Genomic DNA, 21,568 nt, shown 5'->3' on the forward strand with positions numbered 1-21,568 from the left:
TATCATAAGACGTTTTGCATACGCCCTGTATTTCTTAAAGGCAACAAGATTTTCTATACTAGGACGCTTCTTAAAGGCGTTATACGCCCTTTTCTTTCTTTTTATAGCTTCACTTATTTCATCGTTCCACCATGGAATGGGTTTCTTTGTAAGTTTCCCAGATGTTTTGGGAATATATCTCGATGCCGACTCAATTATTGCATTTTTTATGGCGTCGACATCGTCTCCGATAACTCCAGTTTTTTCCGGGAGTATCGTTCTAGCTGTGAAGCTCGTCCAGTCTGCCTTTTCAAATAACCATTTTTTAGGGATGGGATATATTGTTCTTGTAACATCAGTTACAATTTGCACCGGGAAATGATCCCTTCCATGCAGATCGTCTATAACATGGAAGCTGTACCTCGGTGCTATCGATCCGCTTATAAGTGCAAGATCTATACAGGACGTCAATCCATCTCTGGCATTGAAAAAGGTTCCTGATCCGTCGTTTAAAATAATAAGTTCTGAATTCATCAGGAACCCTTCCAGTTCTCTTCCACGCGGATCTACTCGATCTGATCCCCAAAGAGAATTATGAGCATTAAAGTCACCCACCAGTAAAACAGGTGGGGGAAGCTCGGAAATTAGTCTTGCTATGTCATCCTTATTCCAATCAAAATACGGCAAGTATATGCTGCAGACAGTGACCTGGAGCGGACGCTTCATTCTAACGGCGACCGCTTGTAGGTTTGTGTTTAGAACAACCGCTTCGGTGGTAGCTCTAGTCGATGTTAATATAGCTACTCCACCTCTAACTCTTATATTTGGCGGTTGATCTCGCCGAAATATATTGAATCCTTTTAATTTAAAATTTTCATTTCGGCGGAAATGTGTTTCTTGCAGACATATACAGATCGGGTCTACATCATGTACCAAGCGTTGGAGCTCATGGATGTTTGAAAAACATCTATTGATGTTCCACTGTACTATCGACTCACTAATTTTTAATTAAATTATTGTCTGGGTTTTCCTTTCGGCCATCCTTTTTTTCGCTTCTTCTCCATGTTGCGAACAGCAGCATGCTCGCATGCTGCTGTTCGGAGAAGGTCGTCGCCTGTAAGGCTTCCGGTCTCTGTGTCGGAGACCACCGAAGCCGCCGACGACAACGGACATGGATCGGCGCCGGTTTCAGGCGCCGATTGAGAGGCGGCAACCTGGCCACTCCCCGACACGGGGATAGCACCGGTCACCGCCTGTGGGAGGGGGGACACTCGCCCCCCCCTGTGTGATTTTTTGTGGCCTCTGGGGGTTTAGAGGCCAACTCAGTTGCTGGAGGCTTTGGAGCCTCCATAACAGTCTCTGTAGGAGTCACCTTTTTCTTTTCATCAAGAATCTCACTGAGACGGACCTGACAAGATGATTAGTTTTGAATGGTATAGTTATGGAAACAACAAAAAAGTGCTAAATAGAATAATTATTATTAATCAAAAAACCTGACTACTAATTATACACATCTACCTAGAATAATAATAAAAAATAAAAAAAATATTTAAATAAGTTTTTCTTTCTTTTCTTACAGGCATTTTTCAGGATACAATAAGTTAGTCATTGATGAGAAATTTAATATTACTTCTACATTTTATGTTATAGTCGGGTGTCTGTGTAGGATATATGAGTTGGTGACTTTAATGGCCAGTAACTTTGTTAAAACTAACATGCATTTGAGTACAACATTAATAATCCTTACAAATGAAATTATGCTTCTTCAAAATTTCTAAAATGTTATGTTAGTTTTGTGTTGAAGTCCGAAAAATGCTCACAATTAGCAGGGTTCCTGGTTCTTGAATCAAGAAACATATCTTAACATTCAGATGAATGACATCAACACATACATAATGTATTCCTAAAACTCCTGCGAGAATACAAAATTTTGGCATTATACCAGCAAGTTTAGAAAATCTCATTTTTACATATGAATGAGTGCTTTTGAATGTTTCATTTAATTCTTTAACATTAGAAGTTACACAGTTTAGTTTCATTTTTTTAATCCATTTTCATTTTATATGGATGGTAAACTTTTTTCCAGGACATATTTGACTTGCATCATTATTTTCGTAAAAGTTTTTTTTTAGTTTCAGTAATTATTTTTTTAAGAAGGCTATTTATTCTTATTCTGTAGTAGAATGGATTCTTATTCTGTAGTTTTCAAGTACTAGTAACAAAATTTCCAGATGTGTTGAATCCATCATAATATTATCTGGGTCAAGATTTTTACATAATATTAATTTTTACATAGAATCTTAATTTTTTACTTGCGATGATGTAACATGATTTATTCTGCCTTTAAGATGATCTATTAAAATAATCTTCATTTTACAAATTGAACATAAGAATCAAATACCAAGAAAAAGCTTAATTACAGTTATTTTTTTATCCCATTTTTTACCTCATTAACTTTAATTATTATTGCTTTCTTCCTTTTTATAAGCTTGAGTACTCATTTTTTCAGGGAAAATGCTTAAATTTACATACTAAATTTATTGATTCCACATTTTCTACTGGTAAAATATATTTGGCATATGCAGTTTGTTCAACACTGTGAAAAGCTTTATTCAACAATAGAACATAAAGATTTATCTGCAGTTATTTTGATCCTATGATAATTTCATAAAATTTTATAGTTATTTCTGTTAAGCAAAGGATTTAGCTTCAATGAATTTAATATCTTGAATTATTACAGTCTTCACCAAACATTTTCCAACGTTTCCACACTATTCTGGTTATGAAAAAAAACAAAATCACAACATACTAAACACATTATTCTGTTAAAAATAATAAAACACAACTTTGCACCGCCAAAGTGAAATGCGGAATGACAAAAATGAAGTAAAATATGTATATGTAATACATAATAATTACACAAATTTTTATGCAAATACCCTAAAATTGAATGAATAAAGATAAAATCTAATAAAATATTCACCCAGATAAGTCAGTTTGCTATGCAAAATTAATTGACATTTATATAATTCTGATTTTCAATATTCTGTATAAACCGTACAAATCAAAAATACTGTATGAGACTTAAACAGTGACAACTTTTCTAGGCGTTCCTTTATGTGAAATTAAATAATTTTTGCAGTCATTCTTTTTTTAACAACTACAGCTTGTTGTTGAAAAGTGGAGTTTTTAAGCAATTTTTTACTTTACCGACTGTAGCAGTATATGCTACAATAGGAAAGTATATGAATTGGTAAAAATAATCTAAAAAATTTTTGTTTATGTATGTATTTTGGCCTGTACAAGGAAAATGTATTAAATCTTTACTAAAATTGTTAAAAGGGTGGGAATGTTTTTGTCAAAAAAAATTACAAATATTTGCTCAGGCACTTAGGAAAAACATTTTTCTTACAAAAGTTGAAGGAATTTTTATAGAGATCACAAATTACCAAATGCTCTTCTTTAATATTCACCCCCTCCCTCGTAAATGACTATATTTTTTTTCTTTTTTTAGTTATATCTTTCTTCAGAAAAAGAGTTAATAGAAGTTTTTTGCATCCATATTTTCTATATTAATAGGTCTAACCAATATAGAAGATTTTTGCCCATACCACTCCAGTGATCTGTGGCAAAGTATTTTTTTTAAATTTAAGTCCATCTCACAAGTTACCCATTGCATTTAATTTGTAAAAATCATAATTTTTAATAGCCCTTACTATTTAGTATTTCTTCTTCCTTACTATTTAGTATTTAGTATTTAACTTGTAAAAATCATAATTTTTAATAGCCCTTACTATTTAGTATTTCTTGAAAAAAAAATTAGCCAAAAATGTTCACACTCTTCCTAGAAAATTACAACTTTATTTATTTAGAATTACAGCTGCATCTTTGTATTTTTTTTAAAATTTCTTTTAAATTTATTATCATCTACTAGGGATTATTTGACTAAAGTTTAATTTTACCCAAATATTTTCCCTTGAATGTGGGACCCCTGAAAATAAAATAAAAATTACTTTATCTTTTTCACAATTTCAAATTTTTAATGCTTGAAATGTATTTGTTAAACAATAAAGTCACTAAATAATATTAACAATTAATGAAATCCACCTTATCAGCACATTGATATGAACTGAAGATCTTTCAGCTTACTTGAAAGCCATCATCAAGAGATAAAATTATTTCATTAAAGTCAAAAATTTTAAAGTTTACAGTTAAAATGTAAAACATTCATGACTGCCCGGTCCTACCAGTACAAAGAGATAATTATTAGATTAAATTATTACTTCTTTATATTTTTTTATAAAATATATATCGTTTTTAAACATTTTTTTTTATAATTAAATTTTTATTATGACAGTATCTATGATATTTTTCCAAATTACAAGGATTATATAATATTTATAAGAAATATCTTAAGATTTTCACAGAATTGTTATGATTGTATATATGACTGTATTCTATTACATACAGTCACAAAAATTTCTATTACATACATGTCTACATACATTGGCAAAATCGGAATTTTTTGGTTTATTGTTTTTAATGCTATTTATGTGCTCTTTTGCATGTGCGGAAAATCTGCAATTAGTCATGCCTACGTATATCATATCGCAGTTCTCACAAACAAGACTGTAATACTCCCTGTTCATCAAATTTGGAATCATTATCATATGATTTTTTATTAGAATTATTATTAATATAATTAATTAATTTGTTATTAGTAGAATATGCAGGTGTTAAACCATATTTTTAATATATATTTTTTCAATTTTTTGACTAAAAGGTGTATATTCAATTTTATGTATGTTTTATCCTTTTTATCAAGTAATCATTTTGTATTGTTATTTAAATTAATTTTATTATGTAATTTATTTATATTACCGATTTATATTTATTTATTTAATTATATACCATAATATTATAGATTAATATCTTTACAAAAAAAAAAAAAATGGAAAAAAAAGATTTCATTATTTTGGTTATTGTTTTTCAATAAAAAGGAATTATTTTGTCATAATAGAGTCTAAAATGGTTGAATTGAAAACATTTTGGAGCTATTGCTTGTTTGACTGACATATCTGGGAAATTTATGCAATTCATTGCTGGATTTTTTTTAATATGAAAATGGATTATTTGTTAACATTCTTTAGTTAACTAATTGTGTACAGTTTCATTTTATACATGTAATTCCTTATAAGTTATAAACCAAAAATTGTTTAAAAATTTGATATTGTGGTTAAATTACACAATTAATTTTCTTATAGTGAATAAAACAGTAAATGAAAAGTTAAAATACTCAAACTATACTTAAATTAATGGTTTTTATTATAACTGATTATGTATAAAACAATATCAAAAATATCAGACAACAAACATGATCTCTGAACTTAATTTTGCATATTGAAGGAAACCATTTTCTTGAATATGGTGTAAGCCATATATAATAAAAGTAAGCATATTTATGAAATCTACATATAAAATTACTCTGTGATAAAAATATTATTTTTTTCTAAAATTCATCCTTAACTAATTTGTAAATCATGTGAAATTTTATGAACTTATAACAGAAACTATATTTGAACAGTTTTTTGTATCTCATTGTGTATCCAAGAATGGGATTTACAAAATTTGTTGTGGGTGATCATTTACAATAATCAGTCAGTGGTTTACTGATCAGTGACTATTTTTATGAAAATAGGGCTGCATATGTAAAATGAAAAACTACATGTTTAAAACAGAAAGCAGTGTTTTATTATTTTTTATGAACAAATTCTAAAATTAATCAAAACGATAAACTATGCTAAACAATTGTTAAAATAAGAAGCATAAAGAGAATGCTAAGAACTGTTTCTTATTAGTAAAAAACTGAAAAACAGGAAGAACCTGTGAACCAAAATGAGATGATAGATGTTTGTATGCTTTTTTTCATACGATTAGATGATACATTTAATTTCTAAACATTCTTAGTTAATTCATAAACAGTTATAGTTAACCACATTATTAACTAAATAAAAACTGTTTTTACTGCTTTTTACAATTTCTATAAAAATTCAGTATCATTACTGCCTTATACAAAGAACACTAAGAAAATTTTGCAATAAATTTTATTTCTTATAATTTTTCAAAATAGTTTCCTCCACACATTATACATTTTTCTGTCCCTTGAAACCAGTTTTCAAAAAAAACCCTGCAAGTTTCATCAGAGATCTGGGCATACTCCAAAGCTCAAAGATTATCGTCATTTGTAAAATGCCTCTGTCTCAGTCTGTTTCTCCCTTACAGCACAAAGGCACATGGAGAAAGGTTAGGAATGTAGGAAGAGTCCTATAACAGTTTTATCATAGTGGTGGCCAGATACTCAGAGCAAACTTTGAAGTGTGCTAGAGCATTATCATGGTGAAGAAACCATGTCTCCACCATTGAGTTTTGGTGGAGCTTCTTGAGGCAGGCATTCCATATTATAATACTTCTCAGTAATTGTCTTCTGAATCTTCAACATAAATTGCTCTAAAACAACTCTCACACTAAAAAGTACGGCCATCATTTTCTTCGTCACTGATCTGGATTTTTCAACAACCACAGGGATCTCCTCATATTTGAACATCCACATTTTGGTGTGAGCCTTGGTTGCGACATCGTAATAATACAGTCAAGTTTTGACATCTGTCACAATACTGTTAACACAGGGAGATTTTCTGTATTCAGACTTTTCCAGGATTTCATGTCATCATTAAACACAATGTACCATCTTGTTGGTTAAGTTACGCAGCACTCAAAGGGTATAAATCTTCTTAACTTGAAGGTGATCTCGCAGGATAACATAAACATTAATGCATTAATGCCCAAAGACATCTCTGTTTAGAGTAAGTCACATGTATGTCTGTCTCAAGCATTTTTCATAGATCAGAAATATTTCCCTCGGTCACAGATGAAGAAAAATTTCCTCTTTCAAACACTCACAGTTCCACCTAAATATTGTTGCACGATGAGAACAATCCTCTCCATGCACAGGAAACATTTCCTCTAAACACTGATCATCACTTAACCCGTGTACAAAATTGCCTGGTATTCAGTTTTTGATCACGATACCTCTTTTCACTAGTACAGCTAAAAAGCAAATGACACTGAGAATGTAACTCTAGCTAGCTACAGTATAGGTCTACTATTTTGTAACTGCGTGTGATGATGCGTTCCGCCATCTGCAAAACGTTCATATTGTTGTTTATATATATGAATTACATACAAAATTTTGTGATTATTATTATTTATTGATAAAATAATAACAGGCCCAACTACAGCTACCACAGGTTTTTTATGTTTGAGAAATAGATTTTATTGTGTGTGAAAAGTGCTAAGTCTGTTTATGGATGCAAACCAAAAAAATTCTGGATGAAAGGCAAAAACAATATCACTGGTATGTGTACCTGACTTAGAGACATTAATCAAAATAGATGCCAACAGACACAGTTCTGTACATGATACAGTTTAATAATGATAATTATGAGATATATATTACATTGTATGCATACAATAATAATTATGTTTGATTGTAGTAAACTATAATAGGGTAAAGTAAAAAAGTTCTACTTGAACAATAGTCAAGAATTAAATTAAATTTTTTTTCAAAAGCTTTTGAAAAAGCTTAGAATATCTTTTGTCTTAAAGTAGACTCTAACTAACTGTTGTTAATATTTTAAGTTAAAAGAACTTTTATTATTTTAAAAAAAGTAGCTAATTGTTTGTCAGGGTTAAGATAACTTCATTCAAGTTTTATTAATCATTGGTTCAAATGCTGCTAAAAACTGTTCCAGTTTTCATAAAAAATTTAAATTATATATAATTTCATTTATTAATTTTAAATTAAAATTATATCATATAGCCCTACATTATTCATGTATAACATGAATCACTAAATCAAATTTCATAATTTTATATTTATCCATTCCAGAGGTATTAAGTAAATTCATAATCACCACTTATACTATGTACATCATCATTATATATAAAAATATACATACTAAATCTACCCACTTCAAATATTCTACTGGTGAAATATGTTTGGCATTTTCATTTGACTCAATACTGTGAAAGTTTACAGCTTCGTAAATCGTACGAGTTTTTTTTTTGGTTATTTCAACTTGAAGAAGCTTAAACAATTAGAAAGTGTAAAAACTGTATAACCAAATTTTAGAGACACATTACAATACTTTTTTGTTTTTTATAGAACTTTGTATTATAATAAAGATGAAAATGAGAATCTGAAAAAAGTGAATTTCAGAATTTAGATGTTACAGATTATATTGTAGGCTAATCTTTTGTTCTACATTTAGACTGCTTAATAAAAAGTGTTGTATTTTTAATTTTGGTTTTCAGTGTTTGTTTTATTTAATAAAAACTGGAAATTCTTTATTGTGTTTAAATATTACAAATTTAATATTTTATATTTTACAGTATGTATACAATTTTATGCATTTATTTATTTTTATCAATTTGATTATAACTACTGATGATTGTTCAATGATTGAATTGCATATCTATTTTTATGTTTTTACTTTCTGCAAACAGTTCTTGAGTATCCTCATTGTTATTTTAATGTTGAAATAAGATTTGAATTTTTATTTAAAGTATGATTTGTTTTCTTAAAAACAATTTTTTATCATTTAACATTTTTTTTTTTTTCTAGAAAACACCATTGTTAATCGTGAAATGACATTATGGGTTGTTTATAAAGCATTCTTTATGAGACTGGAAAAAGAGATAATGGTTTTTGATGCTTATTATAATGTTTTAGAATATTTAAAAATGAAATTGATAATTTTCTTTAGTAAATTAACTGAAGAAAACCAAAATATTTTGAGAAGTATTTCTTCTTATGGAATTGAGAATGACTTCAAAGGAACACATTAAATGTATTTTCTATCATAGAATATAACATTATGTTTATATTATTGCTGTTTACATATGTCTATGTTTATATTTCTTATGAATGATGTAATAAATGAAATCTAAATTGTTCTGGCCTTCTTGACTGTTGTTACTATTGTTTATTATTTAATAATGTGCTTGCATTAAGATGTTTTTATGATTAGGTGACAATTGTGGGAATGACAGGTATGATTTTCTTTTTATCTTCTAATGTCCTTATTTGTATTAGAATAGAAAAAATAGCTTATTTTTTATTGTTTTGTTTAACTGTTATTTTCTATTTACAAATTACATTAATTATGTAACTTGTTTTTTAGGAATATTACAATAATAATAGCAATAGAAGTAGCAATAATATACTTCCTAAATTGTCTACTTTTGCATTGAATATTTTATCTGTATACTGAAGCACTAATTTTACAGTTTACAATCAAGGTTGTTGCATTTGCTTGTTCTGTAATTTTTCAGTAGTGATAAAAGTGATTTCAAATGTAAAAACAAGTTTGAGAATCTGTTATTTCCTACACACTAAATTATATTAAACTGTGCATGATTTTAATTTTTTCTGGATCTTGTCCCCTGCTCGAACAATTATATTTGCATGGACTATCACAATCTGAAAAGCTGCTATTAACACAGTAGTATCAAAAGATGGTAAAAGATTAATACTTTTATTTTTAAGATGTTAGTAATTTTCATATAGTCTGCATAACATTTACCTTTATATGCTAATTTTGAATTAATCATCATCATGTTTAAAATTCTCCCTCTTATGCAAGATTTAGATAACAATTCCTCTATTCTATATTAGGAGTCGCAATTCCTGTATATTAATATAGTTATCAGTTGTCATTGAGCCCCAAACTCAGGCTCTGATGGTTTTCATCAGCAATGCACCTTTCACACCAACTATCATGAATAGGAGATCACCTTTATATAACCAAAGATTGTGGTTTCTCAGGGTTACTGAAATTCTATTAGGAACTGATAAATACTGATTTGACCTCTTCTGCTGCAATTTGATCCAATGAATTCCTCCCTTCAAAGTATACTGTAACATCAACAATCAAAACCCCCTCATATTTTTAAACTATAAAATCAGGTTTCAGCCTCTTCTGTCAATGTTCCACATCCAGATGATTTGTCTGCAACTAATGAGAACCACTTTCTTGCATAACTCCCCCATATAGAAAATCATTTATGTTAACTATTAATTGCTTCTTTGTTGGCATGGATACAGCAACAGAGGTTGTCTATATTCTTATCTGCTTGGGTCTATGCTACCTCATACTTTCATACCAAGTGTATTTTTCATCAAATTCAGTGGATTTATAAATCTTGATGAACTTACGGGCTCTTTCTTGGTTATAAAACCAGATATCACTAATACAGATATTTTTTAACTAAGAAATCTCGGTTCCTGTAGGTGTTAATTGGGACTATCTAATGAACTCATATTTCTCCAAGTTTTCTTTAATCCTTTGAATCTGGCTCACAAACCCATCCATTGTAGCTGAATTTTTTCAAATATTCATTCTGATCTCCTCTAAGTCTTTCCACAACTCATAGCTATGGCCATTTTCAGGTTCTCATTCAACAGGGTTATGTCACTGGCAAAAGCACATACTCCTATAATTTCTATATAGTTTCTGTAGCTGTCATAACAATGCATCAGTCATCAGGTTAAAAGTAGGTTGAAAGTGGTCAACTCCTCGAAGAAGTCTTATCTTGTACACACTGTCATCAGCTAATAAACATGTCACCGCTCCCTCATACAGATATCACATGGATCAAACTTGTAGATATTCCTTGACTTATAAGCACAGATTTTAAATACAATGTTTTTTTTTAACCTCCGAGACCACCGTTAAATATTGCTTCAAAGGATGAGATATGAATGATTTGTAGCATATGAAAATGTCATGCCTGACTGGGATTCGAACCTGGGACCTCCAGATGAAAGCCCGAGATGCTACCACGGAGGCCAACTATATACAATGCTGGACTGTATCAAATACTTTCAAAAGATTAATTTGAAACTTCAGAGCACAATCTGAAATTTCAAATCTCTGTCTTGAGATGGAAAACTCAATGCTTTCACGAAATCAACTTTACTTTGTAACTCTTGGTGCTCTGCTTCATGTAGTACAAAACTGTTTCAAAAATGTCGAAATCATTACTGGGCATAAATCCCCTCTGCGTGGCATGAATTGACACTACTCTACTCATCACGGTCTCTCTTCATTTAGACTGGAATAAATCAATCACAGTCACATTTAACTATAATAATCAGTTTACTACTGCCGGGTAGGCTTAGGTCTTCTTCACTTTTAAGAATTAGAGTTTTCCTATTCACCTTTTGTTGCCTCAGATAAATTTTTGTTATAAAACAAAGTGTAAGTAGTTTGATGAGTAGTCCCTCTACTCTAGTCTGCCCAAATTCCTGAGTTATTCCATATGGACCTGTAGCTCCTTTAGTTTTCAGCCTGAAGATACGCTTCGTGACACAAACAACTGCATTTAATGGGATGGCCAACTCAAGATATTTTACTTCCTTAACCAGGAGGTAAATGTCTACTCAACTGACTCATCCTATTGTTCTGGAAAGATCTTAGTAAATTGCTTTGACAGATTAGTTAACAGATTCTATTCTGGATCTAATAGTTGTTCAAGATATCTAGTTACCACTATCTCAGTCAATTTAGAACAATTTCTGAATAACTCTTGGCTGCACATATAGAGCCTAATTTTCCTATTATTTAGTCCCTCTTCTCTTTCTACTCCTGTCTTTGTTACAGTTTGGCTGATTATCTTTTACTAACTTACTGAATTTCAAACACCATCTTCAACCTCTTCCTGAGAGTAAGAGTTGTCTGTCTACTGTGCTAGAAATAGATTTAATTCCTCACATACAGTAGCTTGAACGCCTATTCCCTACATATTGACTTCTAGCTGAGTGAACTCAGAAAGCTACCTCTCAACCGAATCCAGTCCTCCACTGTCTTCATTTAAGAGATTGCACTTTACATAGTAGGCTATAGCAGCACTGGATACCCTCACACTGCTCCTGCCAGCTCATCGTTTCCAACATGGACTTAAATATTAATCGTTTTATGTCAGACCACAATTTTGACAGCCGGTCTCTCTTTTTCTGTTTAGCCTCCAGAACCACCATAAGGTACAACTTCAGAGGATGATGAAGATGATATGTATGAATGTGAATGAAATATAGTCTTGTACAGTCTCAGATCGATCACTCCACAGAGAAGTGTGGTTAATTGAAACCCAACCACCAAAGACCACTGGTATCCACAATCTAGTATTCAAATTTGTATAAAAGTAGGACCTTTACTAGGATTTGAATCTTAGAACTCTCGACTTCAAAATCAGCTGATTTGTGATGACAAGTTAACCAAACTGACAGTTGGTCTGCCTAAAGATTGTTGAGTCTGAGAAATCATCTCATTGTTGAAAACTATTGGATACCACACTTCTATGCACAGTGAAATAAACTCTGCTGTTGTCCAAGTCTGCTGCACTAAATGGTTTACACAGTCTTACTGGTTTTAATGTTTACACAATCTATGAGTTGGTCACTTATGTTGTTCCACATTTATTACATCCTGACCTTGGTAGGAGAAGACAGACATAAAACCTTATGATGATCCCGTTGCCATACCACCCTATCTGATGGGCTTTACTGGAAGTTATCTTTTAGACCCTCAAAACTTGGTAACATAACACAATCATCAGTTTGACCTCTGCCAGTATGCCACTGATGCAAATGCTTCTGCAGACATTTTCATCATTGTATTTACACAATCTACTATCACCTTTCTATGGCTGCTTCCAGTCATGTTCATCTACAATAATTTACAACCCTCAACTATCAAATTAACCGATTCACGGAACCACGATTCCTGTGCCTTCCATTATTTAACAGCATAGGTTCACACAAAAACTGTTTTATTTGATTATTTTTCTATTTTGTGTTATGATTATTAAAAATTACTAAAAATGTTTTTCACTATTGCCTTTTCTTTTCTATCTTCTCTGTTAAGTACTTTCACAGAAAGATCTTCTTCAGAATTAGCTTTTTTTATGAAAATTTAAAACTTAAAAATTGTAGATAGACGTTTTTCATCTCAGCCAATGAAATAAAGTAGCACTGTAGAGAAAAAAATTTTTAAATTAATTTTAAGAAAATTATTTTTTTTTCTGACATGCAATTGTTTAACTATTTATTTTTAATATTGTGTACATAGGGTTATCAATATTAGGGTAAATAGTGTTATTATTTTTTTTTAATTATTAAAACTTAACATTTAGAAAATATCTTTGTAAAATTTCTTAGAATAATCAGTTTATGTTGCTTAGATAGATTTTCTCAAAAATAAATTGTTGCAAATTTTATTTGTTCAAGTACTGGCAATTTAACAAATTTATTATACATCAAACCTAATAATTTAAATTTTACAATAAGTTTCTTAAAAATTACCAGAGATACAGTTCTCAGGCCTATGTTACTGATTTTTCAAGTTAAAATATAAAACATCAGATTTACGTCTTCATCAAGGTTCTAAGAATTTTAATATGGCTTCATTTTACCCTTGGAAAAGAAACAAGGGCAAACTTTTCACACGCTATAAGTTGAAAACAAAACATTTCTGGACTCATGTTTAAGCGAATATTTTTCTTTATTTTTAGTTGTAGAACATGTCCTGAAATTCATTCCATTTTTTCATGAGACTCCTGCATTTCTTTCATATCTGTATGGACTATACTTTTGTCATATCTGTATTGTATTTGTAAGGACTATTTGATAGTTTATATTAGTAACATTGCACTTTTTTATCATCTGATTACTTGAGTAATTATTTTATTTATATTAATTACTGTAATTTAAATAATTCTTATTTTAGGATTCATTCACCTTGATAAACTGCTTGAATTAATTATTAATCTCATGTCCATCATTGTTTTTGTTTACTTCTTTTTTAATTACCTTTATTTATTGGCATTGAAGTTATTAATTTATGCTAATGGTTCATTCCATTAACTTTTTTTAAAATTATGATTACTTTAATTACCATAAATTTATAATAAAACCTTTATGAAAGTAAACTTTTTTACTGTAGAATAAAAATATAGGCATATTATAAAAGAAGTGTATGCATGCTCATAAATATACTGTTACTATACACAAGAGTTTGTTATTATTGTGAAGTTTGTTTGTTTGTGAGGGCTGAGCTCAAAAAAAGCCTTCACTGCTTAGTTACGTACATAAATAAAAATCGTACTTTTCCTTAGTTACTTATGTTATTTTATCTCTCCAGTTACTTCTCTTAAATTTATCTTCATTAATACTCCTTCATGATATTAACAACATATTGATAAACAATCAAATTTATAGTGTTTGCAACAAAACAGTTATTCAGAGATGTACAAGGTCTTACAACTGTATCCTGTACATATGTACCTTTCAGTTTTGTAAAATGTTATTTTGTTGTAAGATATATTTATAGTAGTAAATGATTGAGATGAGGTAGCACATTCTATTTGTAAAATTTGTTTGTTTATTAATAGATGTTTCAAACCAGGAAGTATCTCTCATGTTAGATTTTAGTATCTGGGCAAGCACTCAATAATTTCCATTTATTCAGCTGTATAAAGAGAGTACTACTTTTATGTTTGCTATTTGCCGTTACTTATTTAATTTGTTATTTTAACATAATTTTAATTATGAATTTTTGTCACCTAAGTTTATTTTTAGTAGTAATAATTTTTAATAAATGAATTAATGGATTATGCTATTTTCTATTTTTATTTTTTTCATAAAACTGACTTTATCAGGGTGCAATGAGTTTGTATAATCTTGTATGATTATGTAAACTGATTACTATTTTGTGACAGATCGCTGACATGATCACCAGTAAGAATAATTCCTACCTTTACGACCATCTTACATCCTCTTGTTAATTAAAAAAAAAAAAAACACAAACAAAGACTACAGGCATACACTGTAGTAAAATTAATTTTGCAATAGTTCTAATATAACATTAGTTCAATGAAGAAAAAAGACTTTACTAAAAGCTCAAAGATCTTATTTTTTTAAATGGCTGCCATATTGAAACTGACAATTGAATTTCTTTTTTAATAATCTTTTAATAGGTAGAACACTTAAATTTTGTACTAGTGGAAAAAACCCAAAAAGCAAAATATTTTTGTATTTTATTTACAATAATCTCTTCAGATCTTCTTTAAATAGATTGAAACCATGAAGAATGTCACAAATACTAATACGGTATTAAATTGAGTTATTTATATCCAGTAATTCTAAATAAGATATATGTATTCTAGTAAGATATAATTCTCTTAAGATAATCTGTTTCTTTTATCACCTAATAAAGTTGAATTATAATCAATGACTCATTTAGATGATACTACAGAGTAGCATATACCGTGACTTTCTTATGGAAGTTTACAACTGCTATTCGCAATAAAAACATTCTATTCGATTGTTGGCAGTTCATCATACCATTCTGTAAGTTATCGATATAATTTCAACATTTTTTTTTTTATAATACATAATAACAATATAGCTACAATATAATAAGGTATAAAAATATTGATTGCAGTTTAAATGTAAAGGAAAACAATCTGTATGAATCATAAAATTATATCGGTCATTAATCACAATTAATTTTCAAAATTTGTCAACTTATTTATAGATATGTACATTAAAAATAAATACACGGAAATGTTAAACAATATGCAATATCAAATATAAGCATTTCATTTCCTTTTCTCACGGTTGACTGTGAATTGTAATGTTTTATAAAAAGAATAATACTTCAAGTCATCTCCATTTGAACAACAGTCTCAACTAAACGTGTCATTCAATACACCTTTTATCATTCTTCTACTTACCAATTCTTATCAATTACTCGCTAGGAAATAACGTGTCAAAATTCCTGCAAAAAAAAAATGTTTACGTGGAAACTTCTTGATAGTTTATTTGATATAGTAGCTTTATAGTAAGATATTTTATTAAAATACAAACCCAGCATGTAAATAAAAAAACTTTGCAAGAAAATTTTGATTGAGTGAGAGGACCCTGCTTGAAATTAAAAAAATGTTAATGAAAGTTCTTTAAAATTATTTTTAATTTTTATTGAATCATAAAACCAGTAATTATTATATTTTATTTAAAATTCCATAACTGACAGCCTACAAATTATAAAAAAAATGATAATGTTTGTTACAAAATTCAAATCTGTGAAAAGGAAAGAAGATTATTAAAATTAATAGCATATTAACTAATAAATATTAATTATTATAACTGAATAATGTTTCAACATAATTAACTATAGACTCACTCACTCACATTCTGCTTGAGTAAGCACAATAAAAATCATAATTTATAACCACAACTATTGTTATCTGGTTTTGAATGAAATAAAATTTATCTGGGCCACTTTAGCAAAAACATTTTCTTACAAAAATTGATGTTTTTTATAAAGATCACAAATTACCAAAAATTGCTATTTTAATATTCACCCCTTCACCAAAAAATGGTTTTATATATTTTTCTTTTTTACTACATATTGCTTCAGAAAAGGAGTTGAGAGTTTTTAACATTTACATTTCTACATCATCATCAAAACACTATAAACATTTATTGCTCATCCCAGTTCAATAGTCTGGTGGTAGCAAAAAATATTTTTTTTAATTTTTAAAAGAATTATTTTAAATTTAAGTCCATCTCGTAAGATACCCATTGCATTTAACATGAATAAATCTTTTTTTTTTTTTGATATCACTTACTATTTAGTATTTCCTGAAAAAAAAAAATTAGGCAAATATTTTCACCCCTTCTTGGAAAATTAAATCTTTGTTTATTTAGAATTATGCTTACTTTATATGTTTTAAACAATTTTTAAATTTATTATCCACTTAGGGATAATTTTCTTAAAGATTTATTTTACATGAATGCTGCCCCTTGAGTATAGGAGCTCAAAAAAAAAAAAAATTTGCAATTTCAGTTATTTAAAATGCTCAAAACTCACAAAAATGACTTAATAGCTCTCCCCTGATGGGGGAGCTTTTTCTAAACTTTAAAAAAATCTAAAAAATGTTTAATTAAAATTTTTTTATATTTAAAATTAATATTAGTCAATATTTTAATCATTAAGATAGCCCCCTGATGCAAGGACATCCAAATTTTCAAAAAATTGAAAACATTTTTCAAAATTGTGATGTCAATATAATAATAAAATGTTGCCTCTTTTTTTTGAGAATCTTTCCTTCAAAAATTAAAAATAAAAATTTTAAATATAATTAAACAAGTAATTTTATACTTAATATAAAACAATTTTTTTTACATTAAAAACTTTACATTAAAATTTATACATGTTTTTTTTTTAATATGTCGAAAAAATAACTGAAGCTGTAATTGAATATTTTTGGTTGGTATTTTATAACACATTCATACGTTGTAAAAAGAATTCATAATGTTGGTTATTATTTTTCAATAAAAAGGGATTATTTTATCATAAAGATATACAAATAAAACTTAAAATGATTGAATTAAAGTCAGAAAGTTTTTTCAAAAATGAATGAAATGACAATTAATTGTCTGCTTTTTATAAAATTAAAATTAACTTTAATCATTTTTTTTATTTGTAATGTGTATTTTGTAACATTGCTCTTATCTGGGTTTTTATCAATTTCTCTTGAATGTTCAGGCAAATTCTAGGGCAGTTCCTTTTATTAGCACCAGAATATTTCATTCTCCCATTTATAATATGATTTTCCATAACATAATTATTTTTTCATAATGTATAATCACACAATTCTGAATGAAATATTTATTTAATGTATTGATTCAGGATGTAAAGGTATCTGATTTTATGTTAGCATATATATGCTACTTAGTATAAGGCAAATGATTATTAACAAATTGACAAAGATACAGATTTAAGCATTCATTATGAAGGTAAGAAACATTCCATACCAAATTTAAGGAAATTAGGGAGTGAAGTGATTTCCTAGTCTTTTTACTGAATCAAACGTAATGTTGCATATTGGATGCCAAGCCAACAAAATGAAGAAATTCAGTCTGTCGCTCACAGAAATTGGTGTATAATGGACATCATTGCAATCTGAGAAGGCAACTATGAATTAGTTCTTTGATAGTATAATACTTAATAATAAATATTATAGAGGATAGCTTTATTAAATGTTTATCAGGACTCGATGCAATTACTGTGAAGTTTCAATTACATTATTAAATTTATGTGTAGAATTAAACAACTCTAAACTGTTAGAGTAAGTTTCTTAAAAATCGGATTAGAAAGCAACATTCACTTATGTTTGCATTACAAGTAGCATATCACCTGAACATAGGTGAGAATGTGTATCAATAGAGAGTAAAAAAAAAAATTGCTAGAGGTTTGTAGAACAATTTTACATAGACACTCCAAAAACTTATTTGTCATCAGCCTACAAATGTTAGATCATTATGACCTACCTACCTAATATAGTAACTCCTACAGTTATTAAGATGAGGTAGCAAAGATCCTTTGGAATATTAATTTATTTTCATTTTGTTCTTGGATTATCAGTTTATATTCAAGAAACTCCTTTTGCTATGGTGTAATTTTTGGGCTATTGAAACTTATTAATTCTATTCATTATGTCTGTAAAATATAAATAATTTGAGCTAAGCTCATTATAAACATAAGACAAATCAATAACTTTATAATATAATAAATAATTATCAATAAAAGATAATTGTGCATGCACAATAATTGTAATTACAATTTGATAATTGTAATTGTGCATACACAGTTACAGATAAACTATGTACTCTAATACTATAATATAGATTTATGTCTGTTTAAATTTATAACAAAAAACTACTGAGGAACAGAAGATGAAGAAACTGTAAGCTTTTCCATTACATTTTTTTAAGGAAATCTCTTTAAATTACATAATAAAGGTAAGATGGCAAACTGAATTTCTTACATTTTGTTCGCAACTGGAACATCTGAGAATACCATCCTCAAAATTAAGTTGTGATAAAGGTAAAATGAACAATAGCCAAAGCCATGTCCAATGAATAAACAAACTATATTATTAATGCCGCTTGAAATAAAAAAGATGCATTAGCATATTCACTAATACTCTTTTATTTTTTTTTTATATATATGACATGACTCCATCACAAGTTAAACAAGTGTACGCTCCTAACTTCTCAATAATATCCCTGGCCACTATGGTCACTGGGTTCTACATAACAACTTATCCTGGCCTGACAATACATTGATGTAAGAAGCTGTAGCTACATGTATCTACTATTGCCTCAAATCAGAAAACTGTACTATATATCCAGAGACTAACATATAAAAGATCCGGTTGCTACTTCATTAATGTACTCAAACACCATACTTTGGGGTTTCATCAATAAATGTTAAAAGGTATTAGTTTGCTATATCTGACTGACTTGTCAGAAATAAGTGATAAAGTATATTGATTTATTTGCAGTAAAAAAAAGTCAAAAAATATGTAGAGCTGAAGAGTACGTAGGCTAAGTTTTTAAATAATAAATACCAAGAGGCTTAAGATTTGCTTTTAGAAATTATTCAGATAATTTTTGTAAAAGAAACTTATTATTGTAATTTTTGTGATCCCAAAAATTACGTCAAATTGGATCAAGGACATAAATTTACCATGATAGACAATTACAGTTAACTTTGTTTTCTCAGATTATTAATCTTTACACTATGTTAATGTTTGCTATTTGATGACATCATTCGGTATTGATTAATATTGTGTATTCAAGGTATTAATGTATTTACACAGATGTAATTAAGTTTTTTTCCTGGAATATAACATTACTATATAAAAATATATATGTATTAAGGTATTACTATAATTTAAAGGTGTTAGTTGATGTAATGAAAGAAATTTTCATTCCTGGTATTATTATTTACTTTTTAATTCATTCATTCATATTTTTTACCTAAAAAAATGTTTGAAACAAATATTACTTTTTTAAGCTTTTATGTTCTATATTTATTTTTTATTTCCAAAAAAAATTAGTTATTACTTGCTTTTAGAATACTTCTCAATAATCTAACTTAAACAAGTTATTTATATAATTTAATGTTATTTCACATGTGTTTTAACATTTAAATTTTTTTAATAAACTATAAAACTGCAGTTAAATCTTTTATTACACTATAATAAGTAAAATTAAAAGTAAAGGTTACAAGTCTGTTTAAGTAAGTCACTTATTATTGAAGGCTTTATGATTAGTTAAATAAAATCTGTTTATTAATAACTATAATATAATGCATTATTTTTATGTGTGATTCTATTATATTTAAGGAATTATTAAAATTTATGCTAGTTATTAAATTAATGCAGTTGTTAATTGTGTTATCTGTTTGTTTATATGTTTGAAGTTTATTAATTTGCTTATCAGGGTAAAAATTTGTGGGTGGTTTTTTATTCCCCAATCAATTCCCTGTTAATCTTTGCATTTTTACTTCATTATTTAAATTTTTCTTCAGAAAACCTTAAGACGGTATCCTTTTTGACTACTTTAATTTACTTACATGAAACATAAAACAAATCCTAAGAATATATTCTTTTAAGTGCCCGATGACTAATCTTTTCTTATTGTTCTGCCAAATCCGGTTGCTTCTAGACGAACAGTTTTGTAGTTATGGTTATTTTCCTAGTAATAGTTATTTTTAAAAATAAAAATTTATGTTTGTTTTGATAAGTTCAATAAGAAAATGTATACTGTAATATAAAAAGCTATTTTTATTATTATTATACCATATGAATCATTTTTAAATAAGTGTTACTCTTAAATGTTATGCGGAGGGAGAGGAAAACATGTAGCAATCTATAATAAAAAATACTCCATTATCGAAACATCTTAGAAGACTTAATCAGTGCTGTAACAAAGGTATGAAGCACCTGGGACAAGTTTCTAACTTGCGCCTCCCCGTAACCCAATAATAACAAAAAAAATTAAAAATTTTAATGTAATAAGTTAAATTTTACTAAATGCAGTATATTAAATACTATTAACCTTATCAAAATGAGTTACCTGTATATTCAATAATGTATTTGTATGAATAAATAATCTGTAACCTAAATAAGAACAAATTTTTATTCATATTCAATAACAAAATAAAAGAAATACAAAACATAGGTATATGTTAAAATAATATAATAAAAACATAAAACACTTCACCATATTTTATAAAATAATTTTTCTCGCTTTTTCATTTGCAAACAAATCTATTATATCAAAATAATTTAATGCTTAGGCAACATCTTTTTCAATTGATATAATAGACATGTTTGTTATATCACTCATCCAGTAGTAGCATCACTCTTGTCCAGTAGAAGAACAAAGGTACAACGTTACAATGTTTAATTTGCTAAACGGACATTCACAGGAAGCTGTTGTTACAGGCATTGTTATGTCTAGATCTGGATACATGTTTTGTAATGAGTTCGTAATTTTTTTGCAAGATTTGAAAAGCGTCCACATCCCTTAAATATTCAAAAACTTCCATAGTTTGAAACTCTCAATTTCACATACAAATTCTTGAGCATCTAATTTGCTATTATATTTCAA

General features: G+C 28.4%; 1 protein-coding gene across 4 annotated transcripts in view; it reads left to right on the forward strand.

Moving 5' to 3' along the window:
* LOC142320479 (telomerase reverse transcriptase-like) overlaps positions 1-8,993 on the forward strand; it is a 56,190-nt gene extending 47,197 nt beyond the window's left edge. For 3 of the 4 annotated variants that reach the window (XM_075358308.1, XM_075358309.1, XM_075358310.1), the window contains exon 10: positions 8,663-8,993. In XM_075358308.1, the coding sequence (XP_075214423.1) occupies positions 8,663-8,886 (224 nt within the window). In that variant the 3' untranslated portion in view covers positions 8,887-8,993. The remainder of the gene's footprint in view (positions 1-8,662) is intronic. The other variant, XM_075358311.1, reaches the window with a different exon arrangement.
* Positions 8,994-21,568: the final 12,575 nt, after the last annotated feature.

The sequence above is a fragment of the Lycorma delicatula genome, chromosome 2 (assembly GCF_047948215.1).
Source record: "Lycorma delicatula isolate Av1 chromosome 2, ASM4794821v1, whole genome shotgun sequence".
NCBI lineage: Eukaryota > Metazoa > Arthropoda > Insecta > Hemiptera > Fulgoridae > Lycorma > Lycorma delicatula.